Source organism: Lepisosteus platostomus, chromosome 17 (assembly GCF_059453375.1).
Source record: "Lepisosteus platostomus isolate fLepPlt1 chromosome 17, fLepPlt1.hap1, whole genome shotgun sequence".
NCBI lineage: Eukaryota > Metazoa > Chordata > Actinopteri > Semionotiformes > Lepisosteidae > Lepisosteus > Lepisosteus platostomus.
In genome coordinates, this window is record NC_142627.1 from 24,535,821 (window position 1) to 24,553,127 (window position 17,307).

At 38.2% G+C, this 17,307-nt stretch overlaps 1 protein-coding gene across 3 annotated transcripts in view; it reads right to left on the bottom strand.

The window, feature by feature from the left end:
* Nucleotides 1–17,307, bottom strand: part of khdrbs2 (KH domain containing, RNA binding, signal transduction associated 2) — a 123,522-nt gene that overhangs the window by 25,295 nt on the left and 80,920 nt on the right. For all 3 annotated transcript variants that reach the window (XR_015928016.1, XM_088610801.1, XM_088610802.1), the window contains 2 exons: nucleotides 5,983–6,113; nucleotides 2,158–2,356 (listed from right to left, as the gene is read on the bottom strand). Coding sequence is in view for 2 of the 3 variants with exons in the window: in XM_088610801.1 (XP_088466927.1) it covers nucleotides 2,158–2,356; nucleotides 5,983–6,113 (330 nt within the window). In the remaining variant the exon portion in view is untranslated. The remainder of the gene's footprint in view (nucleotides 1–2,157; nucleotides 2,357–5,982; nucleotides 6,114–17,307) is intronic.

The window sequence follows — 17,307 nt, forward strand, 5'->3', positions numbered from 1 at the left end:
ATGTGGTATATATATAAAATGGAATAACTCATTTTATTCCAGCTCTCATTTTTCACTTACAAATATAAAAAAATAAATTACGAATTGCGATTCCTTCCTAAAGAAAACAAAGCATTTACTTTTAACACATAAAACACAATAAATTGTAACCACTATTACAGAACCTCCTGGCCTGTACCATATGCAAATGAGACGTGCTCTGCTGCATGTTGGGAAATTACCTATGAGATAATGACATGATGCAGAACAATACAGTCATAGATCAGAGCACTGAATCCATACATCCAAAGCCAGGTTATTCATCAGTTTCTTAATTAATCATTTTACTTCTTTAGACTCTCTTTACTTTTTTATAATACCACCTTAAAATCAGACTTTCATTTCTGCCAGGTAATAGTATCATCTAGTAGTAATAGTAAGATTTTGGTGAATTAACAGATTTAAGAGAGGAAGTGCTAACACTACTGACTTCAACTGTATATGAAGTCTGGAAAGACATTATTGTATTGTGCTATAAAAATGACCAGAAAGGAAACTTTTATAAAACTGAACTGCAACCAGGGCACTGCAGGTTATTACCCACAGGGGAAAGAAATGTATTTTAAGAGCAAGAAGCCCTAATGACCTCAATGAAACAAATTATGCCCTCTGGATGAGACACAGATTCTTCAACTCAAGCATTTGTGTGCATGTCACTCTCACATTTTGTCTTTGCCATACGCTAGTATTCACTTAATGTTTAATTTGACCATATCTATAGGGTTTTGAAAAGGAGTCTTCTTAGTTACAGACATTCAGATAAATTCCTGTCCATGGTGAAAAAATATAATATAAATATACTGTCCTTTAAAGGTACTTGGAAATAACAAGGGATGGAGAGGTGGTATTCCAAAATACTATGGTATTATGAAATATGTTAAACTGCATTCAAAATCTTTGATGTTTATGAATAATCAAATGTTTACAGGCAACAAAAGTGGGTCTCTTTTTGGAGCGTTCAAGAGTAAGCAGAAGAGTCCTTTCCTGTGATTCATTTCTCTAGGTTTACTTTTGTCATTTATTTATGTGATTAATGAGTAATGTTCACAGTATCTCAGTGTAATAGGACTGCCTTTTCCAACCAGACAGATGGCTTTCACATAACCAAACGTGCAGCATCTGCAGACTCAGACACGGAAGAGTGTGCTGCTCTAGGAAATGAACAGTTTTGAGATCCTTCAGCTCTGGACTAGAAAACCTCACCTGGATACACTACATACTAAAATAATGTTCTCTTCTTTTCTAAAGCTCCAGGAGGAAAATGGTTACATTTCAATGCTCAGTTAAAGCATATTCATTATATTAATAATGAATATTAGAAGGGTCATTAAATATCAGTGTAGTTAAAATTTGAGGAAGCCAAAATGCATTTTTAAAATTTTTATCATAGAATATTCAATGCTGTAATGCTGTAGGTGTCTTCCCAAAATTACTTCTTTACTATCAATCACACAAAGGACTACTAACCTAGATTCACAATATGTGTAAATATTGAACTCTACTATTAGTGCACCTTAAATGTACAGGTTTCCATTACAAGCACATCCCTCACTTTTGAGTACAAAAATGTGAGACGAAAAATGTGAGTACTGAAAGAACATGGAGGCTTGTGTTTTAGATGTTTCCAGAAACATGTGTGTGTTACTGGTGTCTGGTAACTGTCCCTCTGATGTGAGAACAATAAGACGTCTCTCATTATTAACTCTGATTTGGTGATGACCCTTCGCTCCCATTTTTCCCCATGTAAACAGTCTGAATTGCAAAACAGAGGCACAGGAGGCCTTTTTATAGGAAAGCTGTGTAGAAATTGATTGCTGAGGATGTTGCTCTTCATTAAGCTTTATTAACCTTAGTAAGCTGTTGACTTCTTCTAAATGCCTCCAAGTAACAACCTATCATGTGCATTTCTTCTCTACTCATCACGAACTCTAAGAACAATTCGACTCGATGAATGTTGTGTGACCACAGTTCTTGCAAGCGGAACACGCGGCCGTGCCATTTCCTAATGAAACCTCCCACGGCACGAGACGCACGGAGCTGGGAGTGGGGGGTTTCGGGTGGTGCTGCCCACTGGCTCTTGGTGGTGTACAAGCCCCCTGGGGCATCCAGGCAACTTACATAATCATCGTAGGGCTCGTGCGTCGCTGGCGGCAGCGGAGGCCTGTACCCTGGAGCTCCAGGCGCCCCACGAGCCCTGGGGGCGGGCACGCCTCTGGCCGACGCAGGCACTGGCAATGACGCGCGGGTGCCAGGGGCTCCCCTGGGTGCTGTAGCCCCCCTTCCTGGAGGGGGCGGAGGGACGGCTCCACCACGACCCCTGGAAGCAGAGACGGTTGGGAAACGTGAGTGGTAAAACGGCAGGCAGCTGGAAAGACCATCGAAAGCCATCGCGTCCTGTGTCTCTGCCCAGTGAGCTTTAACGTCTTTATTTACAATGTGATGCTTTAACACTGTGACAGAGATAAAGGGTCTAAACTGACCAGATCTGTCAAGACGTGTGCACATGTGAATTCACAAAACAAACTCCAGCCAGGATTCCAAAACTATGGTTAAATGACAAGATCATACAGGATATTTCACTTTCCTTCTCCACACTTAATGCCATCTTTTGCAAGCACCTGTACTTTTTAGCATTGACTGCAGAAGCAATCGGCTCAGTCACCTGTCTGCCATAGTGCAGCAGAGACCGAGAAATAGACACCCTGTCAGGTAAAAACCCATAAAACCATAAACATCTTATCTATGCAGCCTATCCTGACAAGCTGTGGGTACAAGGCAGGGGTACACCAGTCCATCACAGAGCAGACGAGCACAAACACACACACTCACACCAGGCCCAGTTTTCCCAAAAGTCAATTAACCCACCAGTATGTCTTTGGACTGTGGGAGGAAGCCAGAACACTCAGAGGAAACCCATGTGAGCATTAGGAGAACATACTCCACACAGACAGCACCCCAGGTCTGGAATTGAACCCAGGGCTCCAGCACTGTGAGGTAGCAATGCTCACCACTGCACCACTGTGCTGCCCTTCCTTGAAACAGTGTTAATTGTTATTTCTTTTAAATATCTCAACAGTAGATATTAGTATTGGTATCCCTGTTTGAACAATTCACCTCAAGTCAATGGATGTTCAAACAACATAAAAAGTATGTAACTGTTAATCAAGAATATTTATAAATTAGTGAATAGGATTATTTCAACCGAAGGGTGACAATACATTTCTCTGCAACTGAAAAGGACAGCCTTTAGAAAAATGCCTTCACCCTCTCCAACCGTGTCATGGTTATTAAATGTCCTGCTGAATGCATCACAAAAACAGAAAGCACAATCATGGTATTCGCATATTCCATTAAACACAGCAATCCTATTAGCATTAAAAAAACACTTACACGCTGTATAGATCAGAGAACACAAACCATTCTTGAGAAAAGACTGGATGGTTTTCATGGAGACACTAATCCATAGATGAATAACATACATATTTAAACAGCTGTCTGTGCGTGTTCACAAAACCGTACTGGGAAGGGAGGTGGTTATTACGCAGCATGCTGTGGCTTCTGTTATATATTACCGAAGTGTACGGTAGGAATACAAGGCTGTACATGAATCTTGTGGAACTATTCCAAAATAGCCTCCTATATATAAAGAATACCTTGTATGAAGAATCTATTCTATTCTTTAGCAAGCAGTGCAAAAAAAAACAGGCTCTTCCAGGAAATAAAACCTACAGTACATAGAGACAAAAGAAGGGATACTATTCGTGTAATGTGCTCTTTGTGTAATAGTGTTTTACCTCTATGACTTAATAGGACACCAGATTTTGGATTTCACATTTCTAGCGGATTTTAATGTCTGTATGCTTTACAGATTCCGGAAAGCTGGGCCAAAAAGAGCTAAAAATATACTCATCTCTAGGGCTCAAAAGCAGCGAAGAATGCATTTCACACAAAAACATTTAGTCCTAGGGTGCTCTGTGTTAAATGATCCAGCTGGTACAGGCTGCTCAAGAGTCTCGGCATTGAAAGGGTTATATCTGTAGGGAGGCTCTGTGGTGGAAGGGATAAATACTCACAGACTCTGTGTGAGCTGTTGGGTCACAAGAGTTCTTTTCTGGAACAGATCCACATACACTAGCAGAAGTATGACAGTAGAACTTAAAGTTCTTAAAAAAGAACTTTAAAACATATACACATTTGTTAAGAAGAGTACTGTCAAGTAAACTACAAACAGATACCAAAAGATTATTTTCGTCATTTTAAATAATGAAATATCATTTTCTAGAAGTGTGTGCAGTAGATATTTAAATTAACATGCATTTTTTACAGTACCACCTGAAGCGGTGCAAGCTGTTACTGAATCCAACAATTCTTTGGGGATTGTCATTAGAAACATTCAAATTTCTGTGTGCATAAAAAATAGAGATCACAAGCCCAGGACACCAAAATCCTTCACCTGATAAAAAGCTAATGCTAAAAGCTTAGTTTTTCCCCTTTGTAGCTCGATATTTTGTTCTGTATAAAATACTGCCATGAGGCACACTGTAAGGCACAAAACTATAGTGTCTTCTACAGTATACACAGAGATCACTTTCACCTACATGATATTACCACTCTTATGTTGCATACATACAGTATTAGCACCAAAGGAAACATGTAATTCTAGTAATACATGTACGTTTTAGAACAAATATTTAGGATATTGATTTAATGCTTTTAGAGTAGTTTTGATTAATAGCTCCTTCATGACCGGGTGAGATACATTAGAGTGACTTTGTTGCATAAGCACTAAATCACTTCATTAGAGGAAAGATGCATTTGGGCACAAGTCATGAGATGATTTAACCCGTTGAATATCGAACCTGATGAAACCCAAGAACGATGACTTCTCTGTTGCTGTCAGGTGTTGGACTAAGCAGATTCACCACCAATCAAGTCTTTCTTAGTGACCACCCTGAAGGATGTCTGCAGGTGTACCTCAGATGTGCAGAACAATATGTGAACTGGAGAGGTTTAGTATTTATGCAAATCGATTGAACGACATGCAGCATGTAGGGCTCAAAGAACAGTGAACATTTTGGACCAGGCTCTCTGAGAGGAGATTACCACAAGACTGCAACCTGGCTCAAAGCCTGCATCATAAATGTACAGCTTGTATTGCTTCCCATGATATTCACATGTCCTAAGAGTCCATGACTTTTAAAGTAGAGTACCTGCTGATTAGTCCTGTTGATCACAAATGTAAACCACAATCAGCACGGGTGAATTTACCTTTGTCAGGACAATATTTAGTAAACTGTCAGTGCTCCTGCTACAAAAAATAGCTCCTGCTATAATTTTGCATATAATAACTTTGAGAATTAGTTGCAGTTCTAAGTTTCATTTGAAGCTCAGTGCATTTAACGACCCATGGGCCTTGTACTATTTATACTGTACATCCATACAGTGATAGTTGAGGAACTAGGAGACAAGTGGTTGTGGATTATGGTCAGTGGAAGTTTTTGAAATGTTTTGTTCTTAAACTTTGTATTGCATAAAGTACTCTAGCTCTCCTTGTAAGACAAGGAAAATAATTACAGTACATTTCGGAGGGTGAGGGTTTAGAATATAAAGACAGTAAAGCCTTGGTTGACAAGCTCACTCCCAGAGTGCTGAACCACTGTACCCATGTCGGCAAGCTGCTAGGTTTTGTTTTTAAAGAGAAGGTCTGTGTTTTTGGAATTAGGATGCTCAGTATACTTATAGAGGTTACTTAGACCGTTTAATTGTGATCAGTTTTTTTTTTTTAAATGGAAAAGCAAGCAGAGTGTTCAAAAATAAAACTGGAAAAAAACAGAAGCCCTACCTATTGAGAATTCCTGGATCTTCAAAAAAAATGAACAAGGATTTTGGTTAACAGCCTGAACGAACAATGTTGGAACATCCCTTGTAGGGGCAGTGCAGTACCTGGTTGCTGTTGCTGCAGGGGGCAGGCGAATACCTCGGCCCCGAACACTCCTCCCTCGGCTAGAATCGTCCGATCCATTCAGGTAAGAAAGCTCCCTTAACTGCTCCTGGCGGATCTCATCATTGTAGTCCTTTTTGAAAAGAAACAAGGGGATCATTAACATGAAAGTGGCAGGGCAACACAATAACAGGTGTCATAGAGTCTCCTCTGTTGTGTTGCCGAGTCGGCTATTGGCAAAGACGTTCTCGATCCCCCCATGACCTTCTGCTGTTCAAAATAAGTATTACAGCCCCACAAGACCCACCTGAATATTCAAACAAAATTTGAAATTCCAAAAGTCTAAAATCCTCTAATATGATCTCACATCTGAACTACAGTGCAGAACGTAGAATAGAATCCTAGGGCAAAGGGATTATTAGATAAAGTCCGTAAATGGTTAAATTTAAAAGAAAATTGCAAGAGAATTATACAACCCTTCAATGTTGAATAAAAGGGTTATTTTCCATTTGATGTTGTAAAATTACCATCTCTGAACAAAACTTTCAGCATAATTAGTATTTTATCAAGTTTTGGACAGAATTTCAGTCCGTCTCCACAGTTTTCCTAGTGCGATTCTATTCAGCTGCATTGTAGAAGCTGATATTCTGCCTTCCCTTGAGAAACAGCAGGATAAAGCCCTTGGCTGATTTAGCTATTAGCAACCATATAATCTAGACTGAGTGGAATGGCCTCCCCTTGTTTATAACCTATCCAAAGGCCTACCTGGTGAATGTTAAGAGGTACATGAGCTACAGTACTTCTGTAAGTGACCACGATGTGATTGGCACATACTGTACTGTGTTATAGAGGTGCTTTGCACACACTTCATGTCTTGCTTATTATGCCCTTACAATGCACTACAAGTTTCTTAAATAGATTGTAACAAATTAAATCTATTTTTTATAGTAAAAGATGTGTCCAAGAAGTACAAGACGTGTCCGCGTCTCTTTCTGATAACGGATGACTTGATAGCAGCTGGTCAGGCAGGCCAGACATGTTCATTGTGAGCACGGCACCATTGTGCGCAAATGCTGGCAGGTTTAAAGACGCTCTGTTCATCAGCTGTGTGTGATGCAGCAACCACACAAAGGCCCTGTCTGGCTGAGTGTGACCCTGCTGTGCCTGATGCTGTCGCCTCAGCTTATTGTACTTGCCTGCTTCAGTAATATTTTTTGAGTCTTACAGAAGGCGAGTTCAAAACAGGAGTGACAGTGGTTAGGTCACAGACCTTTAAAGTTCTATAATCTCATCTGAAAGGAACATCACTTCAGTTGCATTGACAAAGACATAAACCTGTTCCAGAGACATTGAATCCTGCCCATTTGTGTATGCCTTCTTTTACATTGCAATTTATAGTTCTTTAACTTCATGCAAGCAAAGGAGTCCTTTGTGTCAGTTCCTGTATATTGTAGTAATAATCCAATATCAGCACTGAAACTTAAAATTGAGATAGTATAGATGATCATTTGAGAGATAAAATTGTCAATTTCAGCCTTTTATGTTTTCAAGCTGTGCATGGAAATTTCTTTAAAAACCTGTTTAAGAATTCAAAATCCTTATTTTCAAACTTGATATTTTTCAACAATGCATTTTTCCCTTGTTGTGGTTCTTTTGTACCATTTCACATCCTTTACTGCTTTGCTCTTGAAGGACAGAAATATACAGATTATGATGGTTTGAGTAGTATCACTACCAAAAGGGAAGAATTCTTCTACTCTGAAAAAGAATTCATGATTTGAGCAGACCCAATTCCTGCACTCTGTACACAACAATGAACATAAAAACAACTCCCAGTTTAAATCCCATCAAAGGGTACAGTTCTGCCACAGGTGGACCTGTTAGTGGTTGGTAATAATAACATTCATTAATTTTAGGCTCAGAAATAAATTATGTCTAAGGTGATCTCATCAGTACTATCTTGTCTTAAGAAAGGCGTCTGTACAAATCTGTGTTAAGCCAGAGAATGTATTACCACACCCGAAGAAAGGGCCAGAGAGCTTGTATCACAGCATGGGTAGGATGTTGCCACCACAATTAAGAGCAATACTAGGAGGATTCATTCTTCCCCCCAAGGCCCCATCGCAGAATATATAAATCACAATTTTGGTTTACAAAATATGTACAGAGGCACATTTTTAATACAAAGGTAGTTCTGAATATCTTAAGAATTCCGAAACAAGCCTGTCAGAAGTACATTTTTAATAGATGTTCTCCCTTGAACTTTGGAAGTAAGGCCATAACAAAGGTTCCTACAAAGTAAACCTCTGTAGTCCATCTTGCTTGGGAATAACAGATATCCTAATGGGAGCTTTCCTGTTTATTATTATTTCATCTACACAAAAAACGAAGAGCTTCTTGTATCTTAATGCTGGACGTGCACGTATACGCCACTTTTTAAGAAAAACTTGCCTCAAAAGTTCCGTCTCACTTCATTATTTTATATCACCAAAACCTTTACAGAAAACTTTTTATCAATTGAAAAGTGTTCAACTAGGGCTTCACAAAACCGTTTTTAGAAATTGTAGAAAAACTTTCATATGGTCACACGTGTGCTATCCTCAGGGTGGTCGTACATGTCCGCGGTGTAAATCAATATATGATTTCTTCGTAACTTTTAATCGTTTTTACCAACAAAACCACAAAACCATGTTATCAATTGAAAAAGGACAACCGAAACTTAAAAAAAAATGTTTTTTTAAATAAAAACCAAGACAATTGATCACAAAGTCACTTTTTATCTGATGACGCAGTTCCGAACTTCCAATATGCATTGATAAGGTAATCAATAAGCCAGCAAAACAAGACCACAAAAGCAAAAACCAGCAAAAAAAAATATCCCTTGTTTTTACCTTATTCTGAAGCTTGATATATATTCACAGAACCCTAGACTAGCTTCTCTCCAGACCTGGAGGCTATTGAACGTTATTGACTTTGTAGTAAATGTTTGAAGCAGGACCACCAGAAATAAGGTGATCTGATTGGTAAGAAAACGGTGTCATTCATTGTATTTTCAGCCATTCAGAGCCCTTAGGGGGTAAGACTTCCTCTAGAAGCCTCAGGCTGTATTCCGCCTGCCTTTTAGCTGTCAATCATTGACTCAGAAGGGGTAATGAATCGGTTTTTTATCAGTACTCCACACCAGAAGGCAACTCTGAGGTTTTTTTTCATTGCATAACAGCAGATAAAGGCTCTCTAGCAGTGTCTTAAGGTTTTTATAGCAATTACAATGGTTTTTATTATTATTTTCAATATCTTTATGATTTTTTACCATATGCGTGAAATTTAATTCCAGGTCCAGTCTTCACAAAACATGATGTAGATTTTTTTCTAATAGATCAATTTGTCTCAGATTTTTATCCAAGCTAGTAGTCACCTAGAACAAGGTTTTTAAATCATTCCCAGGACATTCCCAGGCCTAGAATTGAAAATTCTGACCTCTGACCTTTTTTCATATGTTTGTCTGGTGAGTGGACACATTAAGAAATATAAGAAATTGACAGTTCACACTCAAAGCCAAGGGGGTTAGCTTCAATTTAAGACCTGAACCGGGCCCCTGATATGTTCTGCTGCAGAGATATAACAATGTTTAAGGGGTGGAAATTCCAGGCGGACATTGGCTAAATGGGTCTCTGTCACTATCGGGGAGGCTCAGTGGCACAGTGGCATTGCTGCCTCACAGCACTGGCGCTCTGGGTTCAATTCCAAGCATGTTATCTGGCTGGAGTTTGTACAGTATCCTCTCCCCATGCCAGTGTGGGGTTTTCTTGTACAGTCCAAAACAGATGGGTTAATTGGCTTCTGTGAGTGTGCATGTCTGCGTTTGCGTTTGCGTCTCAGTCCTGTGATGGATTGGTGTCTTTAATACAAAGTGTTTAAGTCCTTAAGAAAAACGTCTGTATTGTGGGACAAGCCAGAGCAATCCCTCTCGGGTGTGCTACCATACAAACTCCTGACTGCAGTCAGCTTGAGGCATAGCTTCGATGCCTGACATCAACCTGGCCACCCTCAGATAGACACTTTGTAAAACTTTATTAGTACAAACGGCAATAAAATAATACACAATGATGTTTTTTTAACTCAGAAATGGCAGCAGTCCAGTTAAGTTATTGAGAATTCCAGGGCACTTGGCAGAACCAATTTTAGCTTCATTCAAAAGGCAGTCAGGCGCAACAAACACAATTTAGTAATTCAGACACTCCAGAGCTAATGTATAATGAGCTGAGAGTCTATGATATACTTAGTTTACATTAAATACCTACTGAGGCTAAGTAAGCACATAAAAGTTAGCCAGTGTAAAAATTGTTTAATTAATACTTATTGCTTGGTAGGTTTTGGAGTACATTTTAAATATGGTTTTGTTTTTGGATTTTATTCTATACAGGAAGACTTTTTCCATTAAATGCCAATTAAAGGGCAGAGACAGTCTAGAGTCTCAAAAATGATCATTCTTAAAATAGTGCACAGGCTGCACAGTTTTAAATGAAGACTTAGTTCTGAGTAAATATGATAATATAATATTCTAGTTCATCTCCAATATCTATACTCTCACAATAGGAGAGACATTGGCAAGGTTTTTAACAGTAAAGCATGGAGAATTTGTAGTTTTTCAGCATTTCTACAGTGTAATTATTATAAAATCCCTGACGGGGAGATTAAAAAGAGGCAAACTGCAATATCCACAGGTAGCTTTCAGTGATTAAAAGCACTGAAGAGCTGAGGCCTCACAGACTTGTACCCAGAGCAAAAATGCAATACAAAAACAGCTGAAAACTAAGGGCTACCAGTAATACATTTTCCTGTATGGAACAGTTTATTAAATATGTTTTGTCTTAAACTGAATTGGCTGTTAGCAGCACTGTTGCTCAGTTGAAAGGGTAATTGGTCCTGGTGTGAGCGTGTCTCTGTGCCTGCCCTGTGAAGGACTGGCGTCCTGTCCAGGGTGTATCCTGCCTTGCTCCTATTGCTTGCCAGAATAGGCTCCAGCCCCGCCGTGACCCTGAATTGGATGAAGTAGTTAGATGATGGATGGATGAAATGGTTGTCTCTGTTCTTTCACAATGTTTGACAGCACTAGAGCATAACAGTTTTAATATCATTTTTGATAGCAATGAGGTCTGTTTCTGAGTTTAGAAATCTGTGTCAGCTTTGATCCCTCACTTACTCTTTCATGCATATTGTTAGTCAGTGACAATGTGAATAGAACTGTTAAAATTTACCTCACTTTTTAAAATTATAAAATTGTTAAAATTGTATAAAATAAAATAAACTATTATCCAGCAGAAACCTAAAGTAGTTAACTAACATAGCATTCTGAAATAAATTTTATTTTGAAAATAATGAACTTTGCTATGTTACCTTTTATGCTTTTTTTAGATTAACTGGGTCCCTAACAGAAACATTCAAAGTTTTGATGCAGTGTTTGTGAGCTGACAACTGCAGCCCTTTCTTTCTCAACCTTAGGAATCCACCACACTGCATACAGGTTCAGGTGACACCACTGAAATTAATGGATTCATTCTGGGGGACCTAAAACAGAATACTCCAAACAAGAAAAGAAACAGAATTGTGCCACTATATACAGTGTATTCCATATAAAACTCTTGATTCCAGATTAACTTGGTTCTAAAAGATGGAAAAAGTGGCATTCAGAGACCAGAAATCCTTGCTCTCTACTGCAGATGTACTGTACTCTACTGTTTTGCGGTCTTTCTTTAGCATGGCAGTATTTTGGAAACACAAGGAGCTTAAAAGGTCAAGCCAAATCTCTTCAAGATTTTCGTAGCCAGTAAGGCTGTGTACACCACAGTAGGAGCCCAGAAAGTCTTGAGTTCACTCTAGGAAACAACAGTCTGCTGTTTTGAAAATCTGTTTTGAACTTGGATGCAAAAGTGAGGAAAGTTAAAGAACAGAGATAGTAACAACCATGAGTGTTACCCTGTTGTCTGCTTTCACACTGCTTCCTGTGTGGCCACTGTTAATACTTTAGTTTAATTATTCTTTACTTGAAATTTATTAAAATAGTTGTTATGCTTACCTTATTTTATTTCTCTTAAATAAACATTAAAACACCAAACCAAAGGAATATGCAATATACTGTAGTAAAATGCAGAATAGTATACAGAGCTTTATAGGACAGAATTTACAGATCCCAGCAAAAATCCACCACACATGAAGAAGAGCAGTGGAATTCCAAAAGTTGTTTCTCTGAATATGAATTTTATAACTTAATTTTGCTTCATGAGAAATGTGTACCCTTTCCTTTTAAAAGTACTTTAAAGCTGCAGCTGCTAATGAGATTCTCACTTGCTCTGTCAGCGGATTGTTACCAGATTATTTCTTGTAAGATTCTGTGATGCCAAGCTACACTTCATTTGAGGATAAACTGCCAATAGTCTCAGGAAGGAGCATATGGTAACAAAATAATGAATGTTCAAAAGAGACCCTTGCTGAAAGCAAGTGGGAAGAAGTAGCTGGGAAACTTGTAGTCTGTTTAGAAGTGCATAAGGTTTCTATGCCCTGTGACACTCCTTCCCAATGTCCTGATATGCCAGTTTGTTGTTTTTCTCCAAGCTCTACTTGCAGTACGTTATCCAACCCCTTGTTGGATTGGATTGGCATCACTACAGTCATCAGTCACTATCTGAAGGCAAGTATGGCACCTGGAGGATTTGGGATCTTCATGACCAGGGGTGGAGTGTGGCATTTTGTGTGTGATTTAGGATGAATTGAAAAGTTCAATCACAGTCCCTCTCCCAAAACGTGCTGTGTCTGAATTGTTTAGGAAATGTGAAGAGGCTGTATCAGGAGCTGAACCAATAGGGTTTTTGATGGGATTACTGATCTAAGTCTTGATGTCATTGCTCTGTGTGCTCAAGCCAATTAGGACCTAAATCTGAAGTGGAAAGAGATGATTAAATCCAATTGAAGAGAAAATTACAGCCTGCTGCCTTGATTAGCCTCCTTTTTGAAAACAACTTATTTTGGTGTTCAAAGGCTTGAACCTCCAGACCTGTTTTTTTTTTTAAATATTGTACAGTATAAGCACTCGGCATTTATTAAGATTCACCAAGATCTCAGTGTGTCTATGCAGACACACAATGCCCTTTTTCCTTAATTTATTTAAGGGTTAGGGCTTCCCTGGGAGATACAAATGTGAACCAAAATATGCCTTTTCCTCCCTACAGACTCCAAGTAGAGAACACCCAATCAGGCAGCGTGATGCCTCAAACACATACAGTCGTATCGCAAGTTATTCTGTCCTTCAGTTAGCTTTCAGCTTCAGTCTTTCCAAATCCTCAGGAGGATGAGACTAGTTCAAAAATCACTCCTGTCACCCCCTGTAAATTTTACTTGGCTCTATAAAATTCAAGATATCTCTTATTAAAAATATAAGAATTACATTTATTGCTGTAATGGTTACAAATCTTTTAGACAACAGATTTAGAAAGACTGTATGCCATTCACGTTTCAAGGTAATAGGAATGTAAAATTAGTGGATACAATAATGCCCTTATTGATATATGTATTCTACTATTACTTACTTACTAGTGCTTACTAGAAAAATAATTGTATATATTGAGAAAGGAATAATTTCTAATATCATTGCTTTTAAGATTTGAACTACAATTAAAAATCTTTTAAATTCCCCTTCATTTTGTCTAAGAAATATGTTTTTTTAGAATTTTAAAATGATAAATGCATTCTTTTATGAAGACCCTGTATTCATGAACACATTGTATTTTCCCTGAAGAGCTTTGAGTATATTTATCTATATTTTGGTATTATAGGAATATGAAGAATAAACAATGACAGTTGGAAAAAGTGCATCACCAATTCTATATATGGTATTTTGATATAAATTGTGTGTAGCCTGGCGGCACAGGGGCAGGGTCTGGCCTTGCTGCGCATCCTGGGGCTATGGGTTCAGTTCTGGACTGTGGGTTCTGTCCCCGTGCAGATTGTTCTGTTCTCCCCGTTTATGTGGGGTTCCTCCCACAGCACTGAAAGGTTAATTGGCTTCCACTGTAGAAAACTGGCCCAAGTGTAAGAGTGGTGCCCGGTGATGGATACTGGGTGGACAGTATCCTGCTTCACGCCTGTTGCACTGCAGATGATTAATGGATATCGCAGTCAGAAAACGGATGGGTGTGTGTATACAGTTTGACTTGTATATGGGTTTGTTTCGCTGAAAGGGAAGTCCTCTGCTCCATTAAGGAAGAAGTATTTTCTTCACTGCTGGATTATCAGTTTCTGAAAACTTAGAAACCTTTAGATTTGGGCAGTATGTTTGTTAATAAATGTAGGTCAAGGGCCTCTATCACATGGGCCTTTTATTAGCTATTTTGTATGTACAGTATATGAAAGATGAATGTGATTTAATCGTATAATGCTGAAGAACTTAAGATACATAATAATAATAACTATAATAATAATTGCTTACACTTATATAGCGCTTTTCTGGACACTCCACTCAAAGCGCTTTACAGGTAATGGGGTCTCCCCTCCACCACCACCAATGTGCAGCATCCACCTGGATGATACAGTATCCTTCAGATTATTGCCTTTTGACTTTTGTTTATCCCCAGTGTGCTCTGCTCCTTTCTGAAATAAGTGTATTTAACGTAAAAAAAAGAAGCAATTTTGCATTAACATTTTTTTCAGGTCTTGCTCTCTCAGATGAAAGTGTTTTGCTTACCAAGACATTGCCTCAGGAACAGATGTGCATCGATATTACTGAAGTGCATACAACTGCTAACTGGGATAATTGTAAGTTTTGTTAATTATCTTATACTAAGTAATTGGCCACATATTAAAATGATTTCTTAGCATTTAAAAATTAGGCAATCTGCATTTATTAAAATGACAAATGTAGAAAAAATTCCAGCTTCCATTCTTGAGTTTTGTGAGCCTCCTATCCTATATACTGTATATGCAAAGAGCAAGTGATTAATGTGTCTTATCCCAGATTACAAGACACTACACAGAGATTATGTCCAGAACTATAGGACTCCCCTTTGCCCATCTGCTTTATTAAACTGCACCCAGAGCTTAGTTTGCTGTACACCGGTAAAGCAAACAGAATCCACACAAAGCCTAAAGATGAATTTGATTCACTTAATAATGGCATCATTTAGAAATTCTCTGAACCTTATTACTATAAGGAAAGAAGATGCAATCAAATATTGTTACATCCAGTAATATCTGGATAATACAGCAGTTCTTCTGCACAGAAATTAAGTAAAATGCTCAGCTTTCTCAAAACTGCACATTCATATAAGAAGTTAAGAGGTAATGAAAGCAGAATAGCAAAAATACACAACATAGGTTTTTGAAGTATGTATTGTTAAGTGATGAGAAACTGTATCCTGGAGCAAAGGTACTGTATTAATTGCATAAAAATACAGATTGCAGGGTAGCATGAACTATATTGTAGTTATCAGCCACATTTTGTCCTTATATATATTTTGCAGAATTTTCATATCTACTGGCATCAGCAAATTCAACAATAATAACTGCTGGTTTCTTTACTAATGGCTTTTCGACAGTTGGCATTAAAGAAGAAATTTCAGTAGCATCTGCTGGCAGTCTTACATATGGCCTGGATGACTGTTCTCCTGATGCCTAGTGGCATTGTGGCACAGCAGCATCTTGCATGCTTAGCTTTAATAGGTTTATGCAGCTGGTGACAATGTTCGTCTGCTCATAAGAGGAGTCCGTTGAAATGAATCAGAAAACGGGTCACTCACTGCCTCTATTCCACTCCACACCGATACCTGCAAACACTCTCTGTTTATAATCCCATTCTTTTTATTCTGCAGTCAAGATCAAGAAGACATCCCTATAGTTCTGGAGGTCTTAGATACAAGAAGCAATACACACAGTACACAGTGTCCCTTGGCCCTAGTGCGAAACAGCATGTTAAAATGAAATGGAAAAGCTGTTTAAGCTTGATTCTTATCAGGAATATTTAATATGGGAGGTAAATTTCCATCACCAACATGAATCAGTATTTACAATATCAAGCACCATAAAAAGTATTCGTGGTAGAACCTGAACTGTAAATTTCAGAACATTTTATGTCAGAACATAATTTTGTCCCTACATTTACCAGGTCTCAACTGTTGTGACAGTAATTTCACTTGTCTCCTTTCTCCATAGTGCTAAGCATCACCCTTTCCATTCACTACTGCTCGTTAAATTCAGTCACTGTTTCCAAAAACACTGCGCTGAGACCAGCAGCCTCCTCTGTTTAGTGGTCTATTGTATGTTGTTTTCTGATTACCCACTCTTTGCCCTATACTGTATATAGATGTATTTGTATCTTGCTTTGCGATGAGACAGTAGATATTTGCTGTTTGATTGTGGTTGCAGTACGGATGCACTTTGCTGTAGCACAGACAGGAAGTAGGTGTTGAACGGATGTTTGATTGTTGGCCGTTGCGGAGTCTAAGTTTTTGTGGTTTAGTTATGTAGCAAAGGTGACATTATTATATTGGGGAACCAATCTTTTTTCATGTACATTGAGATATTGTGATGGGGAACAGAAAAACAGTAATCGAGAGAAGCCAGCATTTTTTTTCTGGCACAGCTGAAAAACATATAGGAACTGCCAAGAGGGACGCAGAAAATAATATTTCATTCTTCATTTAGTACATTAACAATAAATAAATAGAAGTGGGCTTTAATATTATAAGAGGTAATAGCGGATTAATAATATTAAATTTTAAAGGTGCAGTAAACATGCTGAATTAATATATTCACCTTTTTATAGCTCCATACTGGATTTAGGAATACTATTTCATATACATATCACATCAATGATCTGAAGCTGTAGGAAGCTACAGTACACATGAAAGAGATCTGGATGTTGGTGTAGATTCTTTATCAAGACTGTAAGCAGCAATAAAAATGCAAACAGAGTATATAGCACAAAAGTGTGGAATTTAAATTTGAAGCTATGCTTAAGCATTACATAGCATTAGTCAGACCTCACTTTGAATATGTAATTGTCCAGTTTTGGACGCTATACCACAAAAAGGTGTTATAGCCTTAGAAAGAGTTCAAATAAAGGCAACAATGTTTCCTGGTCTCAGTGTATTGACATATGCAGATGAGTTAAGGGAGCTAAATTTAATCTGTCTAGAGCAAAGACTGTGATTTGATTCAAGGACATACAATACAATCCTATGGGGTAAACTGTAGATGGGGTTAATTCAGGGGACTATAACATACTCAGTAGTGAAGCATAGACATGGTAAAAATAAGAAACTAAAAGGGAATTAATT